We start from the raw sequence: 20,281 nt of genomic DNA on the forward strand, positions 1-20,281 counted from the left end.
AAGAACTGTTATTCCTATTCCCCATATCTTTGCCTGAGGGCCCCTTAATTTCAAAATTATAATAATTCAGAGGGAGAGGGTTTACATTCTCCATTTGAAAGAGAAGCTCCTGCCTTTATTGGCAGACACCTGTCCTTCAAACCAGGACAATATCGTATTTATTAGACGTAATAATTAGATATTCTGCCCCAGCTCCATCCATTCCTGTCCTTGTTTCCTGTATCAGTGAAATAACTGATATAGTTGTATTTGTGGGAATTGCACTGCCTGCTGGGTTGGGATAACATCCAATGAAGACCCGTGGCACTGTCACAGACCCCTGACACTGTCACAGACCCTGGGACTATCACAGGCCCCTGATACTGTCACAGACCCACAGGACCATCAAAAACCCTGGCACTATCAGCCCCTGCTGTCTGTAGCAAGCATGGACCAAAGCCCAGGCTGGAGGTGATGATGAGAAGGGATTAAAACCACAGCCAAGAAATGAGCGTGCTCTAAAAAGGCAAACCCGAAAAGGAACCGTGCTAAACAGTTCCTGGAACATGGAAACTACTTTGGGGAAAGTTTAAATATTAAATTGTTTATGAATATAAACAGGCCAATGCAATAGAAGAGGTGTGGAAAGGGTCTCTCCAAAGCAGCAAGTGTGCTCTTGGCTGAGTGCCAAGCACCCGCTCGTTAAACCTTGCTTTATTATCTTTGTTTCCTATTGTCCTTTATTAAACTTCTCAATTTTACCAGGAGGCTGAACCTCGTTTTTCACAAGAGGATCCAGCTGTCCTGGCCTCCACCTCACACAACCTCTCTTGGAGGGGTGACAAAAACCCAAATTTGGGGTGTCTGGGGGTGTCGAGGCTGTGACTGAACCAGCAGCTCTGCCAAGCACCACACACAAGAAAAACAAATCCAAAAAAACAGGGGAAAAAAAACACCAGAGAAAGGGGGACAAAAAGCTTTCAGCTCAGCAGTTGCTTTTCTTTTCTTTTTTTTTTTTTTTTTCTTTTTTTCTTTTCTTTTTTTGTTTTCAGATCTAAAATTGATTAAAATAAACCCGGGGATCTGACTGAGCTGTTTCTATTTAGGACCTGAATAAGGACTGGTGAGCCCAAAAGCTGATCTGCTTTGGAGATTTTTTTCCCCAACCGTATCAGTTGCTCTAATAAAAGATCTGGCCTCCCCCTGGCAGCCTCCTCAAATCCTCCGGCTGCCACAATTCCGCACGGAAAAACCTGCAGCAGCACGGATTTCTGCTCAGCAGAGGAGCAGCCAGGTCCCAGCTCACCCAGCTGCTGCCTCTTTCAAACAGAAAATGAGGAAAAAGCGAGAATTTATGTTAAAAACCTGCCTCTTTCTCCTGGGCTGTTTGCAGGGCTGGTGGCGGTTTCTCCTAAAATATTCCCATAAATGGTGGGAGCCCACCCAGCTGCTGGAAAAGCTGTGGGATGTGGTTTGTGAGCAAAGGGAAGAGCCCAGCGTTGGCTGGAGGAGCTGCTGGGCTGTGCCTGGGTCACCTTGGCCGTTCTGGGGCCGGGGGGGACACTGGGACACCCAGGGAAGCTGATCTGTGCTGAGCAACACTTTTGGGGTTCATGGAATCTCAGAATGCCCTGAGCTGGGAGGAGCCCCAGGGCCCACCCAGCCCAGACTCCCCAAAATCCCCTCTGAGCATCCCTGGAGGGGGTTTGAACGCTCCTGGAGCTGCGTTCCTCGGGAATGTCGCCATTCCCTGTACCCTGTTGTTCCCTGGGGACAGACAGCAAAACCCTGGGATGGGGAAAGGACCGAGTGCCACAGCCCAGCCCTCCCTCAGTGCCCGGTCCCCAAATTCCAGGCGGAAAACACAGACTGGGACGGGCTGGGAGCGACCTGGAGGTGCCCCAGTGCCACCGTGCTGGGGACACCCCCGGGACTGCGATCTCGGCAGGGAAGGACTGGCTGCCACCCCAGGGACAGAGCCCTTCCTCTCATCAGGGGATGCTCCGGCAACCCCCCTCTCCAAACCCGCGGGGGTGCCGGGCTGGTTCGGGCCCGCCAGGCTCCCCTGGGCGGTTCAGCGAGGGACAGGGCGAGGATTAGGGATGTGCCAGGGAGGGATTACCCAGAGCCCTGCCCAGCTCCCGGCAGAGCGGGGGGAGGGCGCAGCCAACTCCGGGAATCTGCGTTTCACGGGGTTTTAGGGTGTGATGCAACGGGATTTACCTGGGGAGGCCGAAATGCTGGAATTCCCCGTGGGATGGGCACAGGAAACCTCGGGGCTCTGCTTTGGTGGATTTTTAGGGTGTAAGAAAACCTGGAGAGGTTGAAATGCTGAAATTCCCCGTGGGATGGGCGCATGCAGGGATGGGAGGGGGTGAGCAATCCCTGTCTGATCAACGGGACAGGAATTCCTGCTTTTCCCAGGAATTTCTAACCCTCGGTGCCACTCTTGTCACCCAGGGGGAAACTGAGGCACGGAGCCAGCCTTGGGGGCCCGTGTCACCTTTTCACCAGTTTCACCAGGAATCTCCTCTGGAAGGAGCAGGAATCTCCTCTGCTCCTCCCTACAAACACCGGCACCCCAAAAACCCGCGTTGCACCCAGAGCTCGGGGTCATCCCAGCTCCCTCTGCCACCTCCCGAAAAGCACAATCACGTGCCGGTGGTGAAATCCCCTATTTTTAGCAGCTCCTATCGCGGATCTCCGGGACTCGGTGGCATTCCCGGTGGGAATTCAGGAGGGAGCATCAGCCCCAGGATGGGGGAGGGACAGGGACAGCAGCAGGACAACCCCCAGGGCACAGAGCTGCCCCTTTTTGGGGTGGAGGAGATGCTTTGTCCTGCACCCACCTCTAACTACCCAAAATAAAGTGCTTTTTTTGTCCCCTACGCTCACCTACAATTATCCCAAATAAAGGGTTTTACACACTGGGCTGTGCTCAAAATGTGGATTTGGGCTCTCAGCCCAAGCCTGGAGTGGGAATGCTGGGAAAGGGCTGAGGGTTCTGCTCTCCCTGGCCCCAAAATCCTGCCAGGGCTTGGCTGCAGGAACAGGGAACAGCCCCAGTGCCCTTAAACCCCACTTGGAGTGTCCCTGTCAGCACAACATCCATGGGGTCCTGTCCCGAAATCCTCCAGGAAAACCCAACAGGAAAACCCTACAAGAAAACCCTACAGAAAAATCCTACAGGAAAATCATACAGGAAAACCCTCCAGGAAAACCATCCAGGAAATTCCTACAGGAAAACCCTACAGGAAAACCTTCCAGGAAAACGCCCCAGGCAATTCCTCCCCCTGGCTGCCAGGTGTGAGGTGGGGCAGGGACCTCAAGGTCTCACCCAGAGAGGGCAGAAATGCCCCGACCCTCTCAGTGCACAGAACCCAGAGCTGCCCCACCCCAAAACCTCTCCAGTGCCATCCATCAGCCTCGAGAATCCGGGAATGTCCCCAGTGGGCAGAGGCCACCTTGTCACCCCGCTGTCCCCCAGGGCACCCCAACCTCCAACGGCCTCAGTTCCTCACCCCAGGCGCCAGCAGCTCCCTCTGTCCCTTCTGTCCCTCCTGTCCTTCTGTCCCTCCTGTCCCCTGTCCCTCCTATCTCTCTGTCCCCTCTCCCTCCTGTCCCCTGTCCCTAATATCCCCTGTCCCTCCTGTCCCCCTGTCCCTCCTGTCCCCTGTCCCCTGTCCCTCCTGTCCCCTGTCCCTCCTGTCCCTCTGTCCCTCCTGTCCCCCTGTCCCCTGTCCCCTGTCCCTCCTGTCCCCTGTCCCTCCTGTCCCTCTGTCCCTCCTGTCCCCCTGTCCCCTGTCCCTCTGTCCCTCCTGTCCCCTGTCCCTCCTGTCCCCTGTCCCTCCTGTCCCCCTGTCCCCCCTGTCCCTCCTGTCCCCTGTCCCTCCTGTCCCCTGTCCCTCCTGTCCCCTCTCCTTATCCCGCTAATCCGATTGCGGTGCCGGCGCTGCCCGCTCTGACCCTCCGGTGAGCGCCGGCACCAGGTGAGGCCAGAGCGGCTGCGGCGATTACAGGGAATTATGGCACTGCCCAGACAGTGCCAGGAGCCACCAGGAGCCACCAGGAGCCACCAGGGATGGGTGTCCAGCCAAGACAGCCTTCCCCGGGGATCCCATCCATCATGGATTCATGGAATGGTTTGTGTTGGAGGGACCTTAAATCCCACCCAGTGCCACCCCTGCCCTGGCAGGGACACCTCCCACTGTCCCAGCTGCTCCCAGTGTCCAGCCTGGCCTTGGGCACTGCCAGGGATCCAGGGGCAGCCACAGCTGCTCTGGGAATCTCATTCCAGTGTCCCACTACTCTAATTGCAAATATTTTCCCTCCTAGATCTCATCTAAACCTCCCTTATTTGAGTTTAAAGCCATTTTCCCTTCTCCTGTCACAACAGCCCTGGCTAAAGGCTGTCCCCAAGGCAGGAGGAGATGGAGCTGCTGGAGAAGGGCTGGATCCAGGCCTGGGCCCTCCTGGACATTCCCTCCATGGATTCATGAATCCCAGGATTCTCCCCTGGTGCTCCAGGCCAGGTGCTCTGTGCTGGACAGGCTGTGTCTGTGCTCCAGCTCCTCATCCCCAACAGAGGAGCTGCTGCTGTCATTACACCCTGGATGGTGCCCATCATTAAAAGAGTTTAAAAAACCCATGAAAAACTGTGGGGGAGATGGGAAATGCTGGAGCCCAAAGAGATGGATGCAAAAAACCAGCCCTGGGTGACTCAGGAGGATTTGGCAAAGCGTGGCCAGCACAGGACAGGAGCAGATGGGCTGGTGGCACGGCCCCATCTGTGCTGGCTCGGTGGGGATGCTCCCAGCTGGGATTTGGAGGGGTTTTGTGTCCTGGGATGTGCTGGGAGCAGAGGGAGGAGGAGAAGGAGCCACACAAGGCTGTGGTTGAGCCGTGGGAGCTACAGGGGGTGGGTGAGGGGATGGGGGATTGTTCTCCCTAATGCCAGATCCCCATGGAACAGAAATATCCCCTGGCTGGAGCTCAGGGAACCCCTGCCAGCACCATGGGCTGCACACCAGGACCCAGATGGGCACCCTGGGAGCAGAGTTTGGGTTTCCAGAGCTCCTAGAGACCCTTTCCAGCCTCCTCCTCCTCCTTTCTGAGCAATCCAGGTCAGATCCTGCTCCCACCTTGGGGTGTTCCCAGCACAGGAAGGACCTGGAGCTGCTGCAGGGCTGAAGCCCCTCTGGGAGAGCTGGGGGTGGCACCTGGAGAGGAGAAGCTCCAGGAGAGCTCAGAGCCCCTGGCAGGGCCTGAAGGGGCTCCAGGAGAGCTCAGAGGGACTGGGGACAAGGATGGAGGGACAGGACACAGGGAATGGCTCCCACTGCCAGAGGGCAGGGCTGGGGGGGATCCTGGGGCAGGAATTGTTCCCTGGGAGGGTGGGCAGGGCTGGGATGGAATTGCCAGAGCAGCTGTGGCTGCCCCTGGATCCCTGGCAGTGCCCAAGGCCAGGCTGGACACTGGGAGCAGCTGGGACAGTGGGAGGTGTCCCTGCCAGGGCAGGGGTGGCACTGGAGGAGGTTTAAATCTCCCTTCCAACCCAAACCATTCCATGATTCCATCGCTCCACAGCTCCATAAAACCACGGGGGTTTTGTCCCCCAGCCCTCGGGTCTGAGCCTCATTCCCACCGCTCCCAACTCTCCCCGAGCCGCTCCCGGTGCTGCCGCCTGCTCCGACACGAGCAGTTGAACAATGTCGAACAATGAAAAGGCGAGGAAAAGAGCAATTCCCGGATTTTTGCAGCCAGCCCGGCGCTCCCACCCCTGCCTGGCTCAGCCGATCCCGGCGCTCAGATTCCAGCAGGAATCCCACAGATCTCGGCCTCTCCCAGGGCAAAACCCTTCCCAAAAAGGCTCTGGGATGTCTGGGGAGCCCCATCCCGGCTCCTTCGGCGCTGGGGAAGGGATCAGGGCGCTTGGGCTCACATTCCCGGCTCGATTTCCAGTGGAACAGGCAGGACAATGGCGCATTGTGCGCTGGGGAGAGGAAAATGATCTCATGGTGTTTGTGGAAGGAAAGGTTTCAGCTGGAGACGCCCCTGGGCGCAGGAGATCAGCCCCGGCGGAGCCGGCACCGGGAGCGCTCCTCCGGCGCTTTTCCCGCAGCATTCCCGGGGGGAGCAGCCAGGCTCAGCCCCAGGCCCGGCGGGGATCTGGGGACACGGGGACACACCCAGGGACCGCCAGCAGCCCCAGACCTCTTCTGCTGCGGGGCACAGCCGCGGTGACACTGGAGAAGAACCCCCTGCCCCGGGGCCACCGCCGTGTCACCTCCTGCCGCGGGCACGGGGCCACCTCCCCCCGTGGGGACACCAGCCCGAGTGGGGACACCAGCCCGCTGTGCCCCGGGACTGCTCTTTTCCCTAAGGAGACCCAGGAAAAGCCGGGATTGCTCCCAGAGGAGTCCCCGTGGGAGCTGGGGTGGCTCTGGGGAGCCAGGGCGCTGCGGCTGTGCCAGGGGACGCCCCCCGACACCGCAGCTGCGGGAGAGAAAAACCTCTTAACGACCGCAGAAAGCACTCGTGGGGCATTTCCAATTTTATTGGGCTCCTTAAACGCCGCTTCATTAGTTGGGATCGGCTTAATTGTGGTCACTAAGGGGGTGAGGGGAAGGCTGAGCCCCCCAGGGATGGGCTGGGGAAGGTCCAGGGGCGGATTTCCCAGAGGGAACATCCCCCAGCCCGACAAATCATCCCCCTTTCCCCAAACCCTTCCTCCCTCCCAGCCCCTCTCCTGCCTCAGTTTCCCCAGCCCCACCCCACGCTGCAGTTTGGGGGTACCAGGGGCCTCCCCCAGCCCCCAGCTCAGGAGCAAAGGGGTTGCCACAATTCAGGGGGATTTCCCAGCATGGAAAAGCGGCTGGAGCAGGTGGGAGGGCCCACAGAGCTGGGGGTGCCCTCTGCTCTAACAGGTTTGGGGTGTTTAGTGCAAACCCCAGCAATCCCGCAGGTGGGAATGTTCTTCCTGAACTGCTCTGGATGGACCAGCCTGGAAATCTCCCCTGGGAATCCATAAGGTTCTCCCTCCTTGGAGATTCCCCAGGGGCATTGTCCCAACCCCGAATTCACCTGGGAAAGCTCAGTGCATGAAGCTGGAAAAGAGCTTTTCTCTCATTTCGAGGGGTGCAGGGAGCATCCAGGCCCATCCAGGTCACACATCAACGGGATTCTGGAATCACTGACAGTGGAAAATCCCCCTCAGACCGAGGTGTCCAACATTAACCCAGCGCTGGCTGGTCACTGCTCACCCCTGTCCCCGGTGCCACATTCTTTAAATATTTCCAGGGATGGGGATCCAAACCCCCTGGGCAGTTCCAGTCCCTGCCCACCCTTTCCATGGGGAAATTCCTGCTGTGCCCACCCTGAGCCTCCCTGGCCCAGCCTGAGCCGTTCCCTCTGCTCCTGTCCCTGTTCCTGTTCCCAGAGCCCGACCCCCCCAGTGTCCCCTCCTGTCAGGGAGTTGTGCAGAGCCACAAGGGCCCCTGAGCCTCCTTTTCTCCAGGCTGAGCCCCTTCCCAGCTCCCCACAAATACATTAAACCCCGGGAATGTGGGGGTGACGTGTCCAGGCCATGTTTAAGTGGCAGGCAAAGGACCCTCACCTGCCTGCCCCTAAAACGGTGCCAGTCCCATTCCTGGGAGCCCCCAGGATCTGCTCTGGTGCCACAGCTAATGAACACCTAAGAACAATTAATAATTAATCAGGAATATACTCGAGACTCTCACAGGCAGATTCTGATCAACACCAGCCCCCCCTCCCCACAGACAGGACTCAGAAGTGGTGAAAATCCCAAGCTGCCCTTTTCCCTCTGCTCCTGGAGTTTAATTAGGATTATCCCACCCAGGCAGGCGGTTTTTGCCCCAGCAGAGCACCCGGTGTTTGCTGCTCCTGTGCCCAACAGGAAGGAGTTCCTGCCCACCTTCCTCGGGGTTGTCATGGAAATGGAAAGCGAGGTTGATGAAGATGCTGCCAAATCCACGATTTCCAGCTGGAGTCCAGCCTGGAGGGGATGGGAGCGATCCAGGGGTGGGTTTGGGGAAAGCCTTGGAGGGAGACCCAGCATGGGATGGACTGAGGAGCCCGAACAAGCCCCAGGCTCTGCACGCTCAGCTGGCAAAGGGATTTTCCATGAGGAATTAACCCCCCCAAGCTCTGGGAAGCGGAGTGGAATGCACGGGATGGAGTCACCCATCCCAGGGGCAGGAATCCCCGGGAAGCCCCCGAGCCTCCGCAGCGCCGGGAGCGGGGCCGTGCCCGGGGCGGGGCCCCCCGAGGAGCCGGAGCGGGGACACGGCCCAGCCCGTCAGGAGCGGCCAGAAATAGCCCCGATTTCCATATGTAGGACGGGGCGGCCACGCCAGCACAGCCACGACCTACTTTCAGCAGCCCGGCGGGGCCCTGCGCTCGCCCGCGGCTGCGGCGGCTCCGCGGGGCCGCCCCGGAGCCTCCCCGGAGCATCCCGGTCCAACCCTGAGCATCCCCGGTCCAACCCTGAGCATCCCCGGAGCATCCCGGTCCAACCCTGAGCATCCCTGGTCCAACCCTGAGCCTCCCCGGAGCCTCCCCGGTCCAACCCTGAGCATCCCCGGTCCAACCCTGAGCATCCCCATCCCGGTCCAATCCCGGTGCACCCGGAGCCTCCCCGGAGCATCCTCGGTCCAACCCTGAGCATCTCTGGTGCATCCCGGTCCAACTCCGGAGCATCCAGGTCCAACTCTGAGCACACCCGGTCCAACCCCGAGCCTGCCCGGAGCATCCCGGTCCAACCTGAACCTCCCCGGTCCAACCCTGAGCCTCCCCGGTGCATCTCGCTGCAATCCCGGAGTCTCCCCGGTCCATCCCCAGTGCACCCCGATCCATCCCGGAGCCTCCCCGGTCCATCCCCGGTATCGCCGCGTCCCCACCCCCGTCCCGCAGCTCCGGGGGACGCGCGGCTGCTCCCGCGCCCATCCCGCCGGGAAGGGGCGCTGGGCTCGGAGCATCCCCGGGGATTCACCGCTCCCGAGCCCCCGGCTCCTCCACAGAGAGCCCCGCGCCCTCCACGCTTTATTTTGAATTTTCTAAACCTTTTTGCAACGCCGAAGGGAGAGGCAGGAGCTCTTGCCGGCACCCCTGGGGCGCTCCTGCCTTTCAGGGCCGCACAAACCGATTGGTCTCCGTGTGAACACGGCTTTTTCCATGAAGGGAAAAAAACAACACCAAAAAAAAGGAAGAAAAGCAGATCCAACCCTAATCCACCGTGCTGAGCACCTTCCCTCTCACAGGCAGCATCCCCCCGCGGGGCTGCACTGGGCACGGCACCAGGGAGCCCCCGAGGGGAGAAATGCCAATATTTATTCCCCAACCTGTTGTTTCCCTCAGCAAATATCCAGGCAGGAAGGAGGTTCCTGCTCTCCCTACAACAGCAAGGTGGAAATGTCCCTTCCTGACACCTTTGTGTCACTTGTCCCGAGCTGTTCAATGCCCCCAGTCACGCTGGGGAATTAAAAGTTATTGTTGGAGAGGGGAAATCAAACCCAACTCCAGCAGCTCTGGGATCCAGCCTGCAAGCAGGTGAGGAACAAATAAATTATGAGCGGGTTTCTCTGCACCTGAGGCCTCCTTTCCCAGCCAGAGTGGTTTGGGTCTGTGCCAGGTGGCTGAAAGAACACAGGAAGTGACAAAAAGGAGGGACAGAAATGTTCTGTTCGGCCAGAGAGGGGAAGGAGGAGGAGAAACCTCCTGAGGGGGTTCCCAACAGAGCAGCAGCCCTGGGGGGACACAGGGATCAGAATCCCCGTGATGGGAATGTCACATGGAGCAGGATCCTTCCATGGAATGGCACATGGAGCAGGATCCTTCCATGGAATGTCACATGGAGCAGGATCCTTCCATGGAATGTCAGATGGAGCAGGAACCTTCCATGGGATGTCAGATGGAGCAGGATCCTTCCATGGGATGTCAGATGGAGCAGGATCCTTCCATGGGATGTCACATGGAGCAGGATCCTTCCATGGAATGTCAGATGGAGCAGGATCCTTCCAGGGGAATTGACACCAGGATCTCCATGTGGGAATGGGCACCAGGATCCTTCCATGGGAATGGGTCCCAAAATCCCCATACAGGCACCAGCATCAGAACATGGGAATAAGGATCCCCACATGGCAATGGCTCCTGGCATTCCCACACAGAGACAGGAACCGGCATTTCCATGGGATGGTCCCAGAATTCCCACATGGGAATGGTTCCCAACATCCCAGGCCAACCTCCCCAGCCAGGCCTGGCCTCCAGCCTCACCACCCTAAACCCACAAGCAACAGAGCAGGAGGAAAATGAGAGCAGGGAGAGCTCCATCCCAAGGGAATGTGGGCACTGGGGTTCCCTGGCAGGCACCAGCAGAAGCTGCTCCTTTCACCCCGTGCTCAGCTGACTCCTCCAGGGAGATGGTCCAGGCTCTGTAAGGAGCAGGGAAGATTGTCTCCCTGCAGGGACCATCCCCCAGCACACACCAGGTTTTCCTCCAGTTCTCCAAGAGCTGCAGGATCCACCTTGTGCTTGGAAAAGCACTTCCAGCTCTGGAGCCAGCAGGAAAATCTCACAAATGGAAGATTTCCATGCAAGTCTCCCAGCCCAGGGGTGAAGGAAGCACCCAAAGTCTGATTTCACAGTGGGAAGATTTTCCTGTGGGTTCCATGGCTGGGGTGATCCCATTGGGAAGCAGCATTGTTCCCAAAGCAAGCAAAGCCAATTCCTGAGCCTGAAACAACAACTGACCCCTCATTTTCAAATCCAGCCAGGTCCACCTTCATTCCCACCAGCTGAGTTCTCCTTTTCCTTGGCAAACACTTCCCTACACGTCAGCAGGACCAGGGAAATGTGTCCCTGTGGCTGTCACCCCCCTGCTGCTTCCAGCTCTTCCTCCCTAGATTTCCTCTCCAGGAATTTCCTTTACTTTTTTTCACACCAATTCAGCCCCAGTTCCCAAAAACTTGGGGCAGGCAGAGCCCAAATCCGCCCCCAGTCCTGGATCCTGAACCTCCTCCTCACTCCAGAGCTCACTCTGCCCCTCATTCAGGTTCTAACCTTCACCAAAGAGAAAAAAATAATGAAAAATCACCAAAGCCCTGATTTTTATGCAGGGAAGTGCAAAGCTTGAGCTTTGAGCGTGACCCTGGTGCCCTGCTGCCCGCTGGAGGAACAGAGGATTTTTCCTCTGGAAGATCCCGGGTCAAACAAAGCAGCAGCAAAATTCCCCCAATCCTCAGGATTTGGCTGTTTCCCTTCACCTCCCACCCCATCCTCGCCCCGGCTGCGGGGAAGGAGCAGTCCCCAGAGGGTAAATGCCGCTGAGGCGCTGGGGAAGCTGAGATTTGGGGTTTCCCTAATTAGGAGCAATCAGAGCTGGGCAGGAAGCACCGACCCCGCTCCCGCCCCGAAAAACCCCCAGAGAAGGAGAAACCCAATTAACTTCCCACTGCCCTCTCAGCTGGGGTCAGACTGAGGCTGGGATGTGTTTGGAGAGCCACGGGCTCGGGTTTGGGGGGATTCAGAGCTTGTCCCTTCCCCCAGAAGGGTTTGGGGAGCCCAACCCCGGAGCTGCGACCCCGGCTGAGGACAGGAAGCGCTGGGATAACACACGAGCTGTGGATGCCGAGTTTGGCTTTTCTTTTTTTTTTTCCTTCTCTAATTGCTGCTGCTATTTTAACAGAGCCAGACATTTCCTTGACGATTCGCAAGGCCTATAAATGTTTGATGTCCCTTCCCCTCCGTACTCAGGCAGCAACTTCTGCTGGGGTTTGGGGAGGGAACGCCCGGATTGGAGCCCTGGGATGGGACAGCGGCTGCAGGGGGAGGATCCAGCCCCGGATCCAGAGGGAAAAGCTCCATCACACCCCTCTGCTGCTGTCCTCTCCTCCCCCCGGTTCCTAGAAGGAGATCCCACTGCCCAGCCTCCGTGCAATATGGCTTCGTGCTGCAGGAGCCTAAAAATAGAGCCCGAACCCTCCGGGGGCTTCGCTGCGCTCCGAGGTATTTATAGCCGCGGGCTGGAATGTTGGGAGCAGCTGGAATTGCTCCGAGGACGAGGGATCCGGCCCTGCCTGCAGCAGGGAGGGGTTTTGGGGTGACACCCCCGCCCCGCTGGTCCCGGACCAGGGCAGGAATGTGGGAATCTCACCTGGGCCCGGGGCAGAGCTGGGGTTTTAAACCTGAACCCAGAGCAAGCAGGATGAGGCTGGGAGGCTCAGGGACAGCCCAGCTGCTGCTCTGCAGCTCCTCACAAAGATCCAGGCACCCACTGCCCCAAAAGCATTTTCTGGGAATGGGGAATTCACCCCTTGGAGCATCCAAAGTGGAGCGGGAGGGATGAAATGGTCCCTTCTTCCCAGTCCTCAGCATCCAGCCCAGCTCCTCTGCCATCCCTGCTCCTCACACCTGATTTAACCAAATCCAGCAGGGAAAACTCCAGAGGGAGGGAATGAGGGGAGAGGGATGGGGAGGCAGCATCCCAATCCGGGATGGGAACAGGCTGGGAGCTGCCTCTGCATCCCAATCCCAATCCCCCTCCCTCCCTGCCCTGCAACCCTTGGCAGCTTCAGCAGCTGCCTGGCTTGGCCTTGGGAATGTTTTCATCCAGGGGATCCAGCACTGGGATCACAGACTCAGCCCTGGCTGGAGCTGGGCAGAGCCATCAGGAATGTTGGAGTTGGATCAGAAGGAAAATAAGCAGGAAAATCCCACACTCGGGTTCCTGGGATTCCCTTGCCTCTGGGATGGCCCCAGCCAGACCCTCAGCCTCACCCCAAGCTGGTGGGACCAGCAGCCAAAAAACTCCTTGGAAAAAAATCCAAGAACAGAATCCAAATCACAGAACCCTCACAGAAATAAAGGATTTTTACCAAATCTTGCACCGAGCTGGCAAGAAATTGGAATTATTCAATCCTGGATTATTTCTGGAGGAAGATGAGGTGACAAAGGCAGCAGTGACACCAAAGCACAAAATCACACCCAAAAATAACCCCAAAATCACAAGGGCCTCACCCTCAGAGCCACTCCAGGGGTCCCAGCTGCCTAAAACCCCCATTCCATGCACAGACCCCGGGATTTTCCACTGGAGCAGCCCCAGCCCCAGCTCCAGCTCCAAACCCTGGGCCTGGCTGCAGGACATTCCCACATCTCCCTCACCTGCCACTGGAACTGGGAGAGGGAAAGGAAAATGTGGATGATGCCATTCCCCGAAAAACTCCAAAATGCAGGAAAAAATCACATTATCCCATTTCTTTCTGCTTGATTTTCATTGGGTGCATGGAGAAGCTCCCCAGGGACAAAGGGCCATTCCCAGCACCTGGAAAAGTTGTGAGGAGCCCAAACCTGCCTTAGAACAGCTGGGAATGGTGGATTAACATCCAGTTTGGGGAAGCAAAGCTCCCTGTGTGCTCCCAGACCTGCTGCCTCTGCCCAGGGAGGGACAAACAGCAATTTTCTGTCCCTTCCAGCTTAACTTGCAAAAATGAGAAATAAATAAGATTTTTTTTTTTCTCTTTTGGCCCCAAACTCCCACTCCCTTGCCCCAAAACGCAGCCCTGCGTTGGATTTTTGACATTTGCTGCCTGAGCATCCCTCCCCACCCCCTTCCCTCAGCAGCTCCTGAGGCAGCTCCATTCCACTCCTCCTCCAGAAAACTGCGGGTTTTGGCAAACAAAGTGTTTTGCCAACAAGTTGTGCTCCGTGCTGCCTGGGAGATGAGGCTTTTCCCGGCTTTTCCCAGTTTTCCCTGGCTCCAGCCTCCTCCTCCTCACTGCAGGTCCCTCTTTGGGGCTGCAGCCAGAGGGGTTCATGCCCAGGCTCCCCCACATTGAGGTTTTCCCCCTTTTTTCCTGAAACAATCCCCGTTTCTGCAGCAGCCCTGAGGTTGCTGCTGTTATTTTTATCTCGAAAGGAAGAGTTTGAGCCGTGGCCAAGCTGGGCTGAGGGAGGGAGAGGCTTTTGTCGTGGCCAGAGCTGTAAACAGAGCCCCGGCCTCGGTGGGAGGGCAGAGGGAACCCAGCCCAGCCCATTATCCCATCCCAGTCCATCCCAGTCCATCCCATCCCATCCCCTGGATCACTGCTCTGGGATGCTGAGGTGGAGAGGGAGGTTTGGGGTCCCCCCAGATCGGTGCTGTCCCCCCCATGCAGAGCCACACTTGCTGCAAGGCTGGCTCAGCCAGCCCAGAATTCACTTTAGAGTCAATTTTAACAAAATTCCCGCTCTAAAAACGTTTTCACCTTCCCACAGCCACGAGGAGCATCCCACAGGATGCCAGGTGCATCCCTGGCCACAGAACAGAGTTTGGGGAGCAGTGCTGCACCCCAGGAGCCTCCTCTGGATCCAGCCACATCCTCCTCTCCCACCTGGAATCGCAGCAGCTCCCATCCTGGAGCGAGCAGCTCGGCTTAAATGTCAAATTAATTAATGGGAGAGAGGGAGGAGTGGCCACAAAGAGCTCCCTGTTCCACCTCCGCTCCCGCCGGGGCCAGGGAAGGACCGCGGGGCACCCCCGGGGGGAATGTTCCCCCAGGGCGTGGGGGGAACAGGGAACGGCAAAAACACGGGTGGGAAACGGGGAACGGCAAAAACACGGGCGGGAAACTGGGAATGGAATAAAACTCGAGTGGGAAACTGGGAACGGCACAGAACACGGGCGGGAAACTGGGAATGGAATAAAACTCGAGTGGGAAACTGGGAATGGCACAGAACACGGGCGGGAAACTGGGAATGGAATAAAACTCGAGTGGGAAACTGGGAATGGCATAAAACACGGGAAGGGCTCCGCTCTTCCCCCCACAGCCGAGCGGTGGCTCCGGAGCCACCAGGGACCGAGGGGACACCGAGCAGGTCGCGGCCCCTCCCTGGGGCTCGGGGACATCCCTGCTCCGAGAAGAAACCCAAGGGAGCCTCGGCCGGGGGAGGATGAGGAGGGAAGGGAGATCCCGCAGGGTGCCCGGAGCACATCCCGGCCAAGGCACCCCGAGCTCCCGGGACGGGCCCCCAGGATCCCCGAGCACCCACAGAGCCGGGGCTGAGCCCCAGGATCCCCGGGCACCCACAGAGCCGGGGCTGAGCCCCAGGATCCCCGGGCACCCACAGAGCCGGGGCTGAGCCCCAGGATCCCCACCAGGGCTGAGCCCCGGGATCCCCGGGCACCCACAGAGCCGGGGCTGAGCCCCAGGATCCCCGAGCACCCACAGAACCAGGACTGAGCCCCAGGATCTCGGAGCACCCACAGAGCCGGGGCTGAGCCCCAGGATCCCCGAGCACCCACAGAGCCGGGGCTGAGCCCCAGGATCCCCGGGCACCCACAGAGCCGGGGCTGAGCCCCAGGATCCCCGGGCACCCACAGAGCCGGGGCTGAGCCCCAGGATCCCCACCAGGGCTGAGCCCCGGGATCCCCGGGCACCCACAGAGCCGGGGCTGAGCCCCAGGATCCCCGAGCACCCACAGAACCAGGACTGAGCCCCAGGATCTCGGAGCACCCACAGAGCCGGGGCTGAGCCCCAGGATCCCCGAGCACCCACAGAGCCGGGGCTGAGCCCCAGGATCCCCGAGCACCCACAGAGCCGGGGCTGAGCCCCAGGATCCCCGGGCACCCACAGAACCGGGGCTGAGCCCCAGGATCTCGGAGCACCCACAGAGCCGGGGCTGAGCCCCGGGAGCGGAGCAGCGGCAGAACCGCGCCCGGAGCCGGGCGGGGGGCGAGGGTGTGACCGGCCCCAGCCCCCGAGAGCCGGGGGGACCCGGGGACAGAATTAACCGGAGCTGTCAGAGCCCCCGGGGGCTCGGGAGGAGATGAGTTCCCTGCTCCCAGGGTTGGTACCCCGCTCACGTCCCCGGCATTCCCCAGCCCCCGCTGCCGTCTCCCGGGGCTGCCGCGCGTCTCCCGAGGAAAAGGAGCCCGGGGACACCCGGGGACTTCACTGCCGGGGTAGGAGGTGGCAGTGGCTGGAGGACCCTGCAACCCTTGGGGAGCCATTCCTTTATTTATTGACGTTTTTTTGGTTTTTTTCCTCAGTTTCTCCATGAAAGAGGAAGGAGCTGAGGTTGAGCGCGGCCGGACTGGGAGAGCTGGGCTGTCCCCACAAACGGGCTGGGCTGAACCCCGTGTGATCCCAGGTCCCACCAGGGAGCTCCAATCCACCCTTGGGCCGGGCTGAGCCCTGCAAACTCATCCCACCAAACCCCACAGCACCCCAAAAGCTCCGGAGAGACCCTCCCCCGCGGCCCCGGTGCCAGGCTGCACCCAGGGAGCTCAAAGCACTGGAAAACATCACGGGAATGGGGGGTTCACCTGTGGGACCCGGAGCTGTGAGCCCCGAACCCCCCAGATCCCTGCAGGCCAGGGGGTGCTTCACCCCAAAACTCTGCAGGGCCTGGAGGGATCTTTGCTCTCCTCATTGTCCCTCTGGATTGAGCCAAGGAGGACCCGGAGGGAGCGCAGGGAGCGAGGGATGTCCTTCCACAGGGAAACACAGCCCGGGGCTGAACCCAGAGCATCCCCCGATCTCCTGCGCTGGGAGCCAGGACGTGGCCGCCCCAGCATCATCCCAGCAATGCTCCGGGGACCTGGGAAAGGTTAGGGCAAATCAACGCTTCGGTAATTAAGGTGATGAGCTGATCCCTAAGCTGGGCTCCGACAGCAGCAGGGCCACGACAAAGCATCCTGAGCCCCATCTTGGGGACCCCAGAGCCGGGGGTGGCACTCAGGGCTGGCTGCACGCACCCCCTGCATAACCCGCGGCCTGATTAAAGCTCATCAGCCACTAATTTCCGTGAGCGGAGTTTCCTGTCCTGCCCCCTCTGCCCAGGTGTCCCCAGCGGTCCCCGGATGCCACACAGCTGCCAGCAGCCCGCGCCGCCTGCCCGGAGGAGGAGGAGGAGGAAGCAGCGGTTGCCCAGGCTGTGTGTGGTCGGGATGGGGAGCAGCCAGCGCTCCCAGCGCACAGAGAGGAGCCTGTCCCGGGAATCCCGCCTGTCCCACCGGGCGCTGAGCCCATCCCTGCCCGCCAATCTGGGTCTCCCTGTTCTCCCTGCTCTCCACGCTCCCCGTGTCCACATCCAGCTCCGAAGGGATGAGGCAGGAACAGGGACGAGCTCGTGAGCCTTGGGAAATCACAGCCAACCCCAAACCTGTCCCCGGCGCTGTTGGGAAAACCCCTCTGCCAGGGAGGGTCCCAGGAGACCCTGCCAGGAGAAGCAGCCCCTGCCCCCGGCTTTCCCACGCCGGCACACAAAGGGTTACAGGGGCTGATCCCAGGGGATCCATCGCAGCTTCCCCAAAGCCCGGCCGAGAGGGGTCAGGGACAGAGGGAGATCAAAGGGAGGCGTCGAGTCCCGGGGAGGTGTCACAGCCAGCAAGGCTCCAGCCACGCCAGGGCCCTGTCCCTGTCCCCATCCCTGTCCCTGTCCCCATCCTGTCCCTGTCCCCATCCCTGTCCCCGTCCCTGTCCCCATCCCTGTCCCCGTCCCCATCCCTGTCCCTGTCCCCATCCTGTCCCTGCCCCTACCCCTGTCCCTGTCCCCATCCCTGTCCCCTGTCCCTGCCCCTGTCCCCATCCCCATCCCTGTCCCCATCCCCATCCCTGTCCCCCTGCACAGGGACCTGTCCCGCAGCTCACGGCGGTGCCAGCGGGGCTGGGGTCCTTGTCGGGGCTCCTCAGAGCAGCCAGGAACGCTCGGGGTGCTGCTCCAGGGAGAGTTCCCTGGCAGGGCCCAGGATCGGGCACAGGAACCCCCAGTTCCACCCCCTCCCATCGCCGTGGGTGTGCCAGAGCTGCGCCAAGGCACCGCTTCCCTCCGGGGACACGGGGCTGGAGCTGAGTCTGTCCAAGGAGAAGGAAGGACTGAAAAGCTCCAGGAAAAGGGGGAGAGGAGAGGCCTTGATCCCATCCGGGTGGAGGCAGCAGCTCCTCCGGTCCTTGGGACCGTCCCACATCGCATCCCACATCCCATCACCTCCAGCCCGGCACTGAACAGCCCCACAGCCTCTCCTGAACGGCCTAAATCTCCTCAGGAAACGCCAACAACCTCACCCAGCTACCAGCGACTGCAATTCCCCAAAAGGGGAAGGGAGAAGCTCATGTGGGGAGGGCGAGCACGCCCAGAGCCGGCCCCACACCGCGGGAGCGCCGGCCACGGGCACAGCCGCGCTCACCTCAGCCCGCGGGCACGGAGGGAGGAGCAGAGACTCCCCCAGATCCGCGGCGGAGGAATTTTGGGCTCAGTAAAGTGCCCTTGGATCCGCCAGAGGCGTCGGAGGAGTCTCAGGTCCCCTCAGGGACGCTGAAGTTGTGTCTGTTCCAGAGGGACGGAGCTGGGAGAACGCCCCTCGGGCAGAAATGGGGGAGCCAGCCTGGGGCACCCCAAAACAGACCCCGGGAGGAGGGGATGAGCTCCGGGTGATTCAGTGCAGCAGCCAGGCCCTGGGGCTGCTTCCCCTCCTAAAGAGAGGAGGAGGAGGAGGAGGAGCAGCCTTCCTCCCCACCCGGCTCTCCCGTTGCTCCCGGGCTGCGAGGTGAGAGCATCCTCTGGCTCCTTCCCGGAGAGCATCCCCCAAAAAGCAGCGCCCCAAAACTGCACCGGCTGTGGGCAGGGAGGTTCCCACGGCCCCCAGGATCCCCTGGACCTTCTCCCAGGCGGAGCAGCAGCTTTGGGAGCGCCGCGAGGATCCCCAGCCCCTTATCCTGCGGCCACGGGAGGGGAAAGGCCCGGGCTGCTGCCGCCCCCTCCCCATCAGGGCTGGGATGCAGGAGGGGAGGGGGACGGGGGAGGCAGAGGGGAAGGATGGGGGGCGAGTTCCTGCTGCCCCCGAGCAGCGGCGCGGGGGTTCCTCGCTCTCCGCCCCTCAGGGTTGTTTTTAAGGCGTGTTTCCCTACGACCTTCAAACGGCAGCTGCCCGCAGCCCCCTCCCCACGGCCGCCACCCTGCCCGGCTCCGCCCGGGGGTCGCAGGGGAGGGGACAGCGCCGGGGGGCTCGGGGGGCTCTGCGGGCACGGAGGGGCCGGCGCGGGGCAGGGTGGGGAGCGGAGCCCCTCGGGAGCGGGGGGACCCCACAGAGGGGCGGAGGGCCGGAGCCCCCGCAGGCCGGGTCCGCTCCCGGGGGTGCCGCTGCCAGAGCCCGCACGGCGCCGGTGCCCCCCCGGTACCGCTGCTGGTCACTCCCGGTACCGCTGCTGATCCCCTCCCGGTACCGCTGCCTGTCCCCTCCCGGTACCGCTGCCTGTCCCCCCCGGTACCGCTGCTGATCCCCTCCTGGTACCGCTGCTGATCCCCTCCCGGTACCGCTGCTGATCCCCTCCTGGTACCGCTGCCTGTCCCCTCCCGGTACCGCTGCTGTTCCCCCACCGGTACCGCTGCTGATCCCCTCCCGGTACCGCTGCTGATCCCCTCCTGGTACCGCTGCTGATCCCCCCCCGGTACCGCTGCTGATCCCCTCCCGGTACCGCTGCCTGTCCCCTCCCGGTACCGCTGCCGGCCCCACGCCCCCAGCCCGCTGCGGTGCCCCTCCCGCTGCCGATCCACGCGCGGTACCGGGGCCGGCCCGTGCACGATGCCGATGCCACCCCACACACCCCGTCCCTTCCCCGCGGTACCGATCCACGAGCGGTGCCGGGGCCGGTCCCACCCCCTGCCCGCGGCAGCTCCTCCGCGGGGCCGGTGCCGCCCGCTGCCGGTTCCCGGTGTCGGTCCCCGCTGACCCCTCCCGGTGCCGGTCCCCGCTGACCCCCGCCCTGCCCGGGTCCCCGCCGCCCCCCCCGGTGCCGGTGCCGCTGCCGACCCCTCCCCTCAGCCCCGCTCGGTGCCGGTCCCCGCCGCCCCCCCGGTGCCGGTGTCCCCCGGGCCGTGTCCCCGCCGGAGCCCCGCACTCACCAGCGCGGTGCGGGCGCTGAGCAGCAGCAGCAGCAGCAGCGGGAGGCTCCGCAGCCCCCGGGGCGCCGGCGGCGGCACCTCCCCGGGCATCTTCCTGCCGCAAGGACGCTGCCGGCGGCGGCGGGAGGCGGCGGGAGGCGGCGGCGGGGGCGGGGAAGGGCCTTTGTTGCCGCCGCCCGCGGGAGGCGGGCGGTGGGTGCGGGCTCTGGGTGCGGGGCCGCCGCCGCCGCCGCGCCGCCCCCGCCCCGCCCGGCCCCGCACGGGAACGGGGGAGGAGCCTGGGGGGCACCGGGGGGCTGGACTGGGGAGCTTGGGGACCCCTGGGGTGGATGGGGGGGGCTTGGGGGACAGATGGGGGGGACCCTGGGGCGGGCTGGGGGACCCTGGGGTAGGTGGGGGGGACCTG

At 61.4% G+C, this 20,281-nt stretch overlaps 1 protein-coding gene across 3 annotated transcripts in view; it reads right to left on the reverse strand.

Annotated features, from left to right (window-relative positions):
• The window catches only part of SDC3 (syndecan 3), a 39,500-nt gene extending 19,428 nt beyond the window's left edge, over positions 1-20,072 (reverse strand). For all 3 annotated transcript variants that reach the window (XR_008842098.1, XR_008842097.1, XM_056509382.1), the window contains exon 1: positions 19,876-20,072. Coding sequence is in view for 1 of the 3 variants with exons in the window: in XM_056509382.1 (XP_056365357.1) it covers positions 19,876-19,965 (90 nt within the window). In the remaining 2 variants the exon portion in view is untranslated. The remainder of the gene's footprint in view (positions 1-19,875) is intronic.
• Positions 20,073-20,281: the final 209 nt, after the last annotated feature.

Source organism: Oenanthe melanoleuca, chromosome 23 (assembly GCF_029582105.1).
Source record: "Oenanthe melanoleuca isolate GR-GAL-2019-014 chromosome 23, OMel1.0, whole genome shotgun sequence".
Taxonomy (NCBI): Eukaryota; Metazoa; Chordata; class Aves; order Passeriformes; family Muscicapidae; genus Oenanthe; species Oenanthe melanoleuca.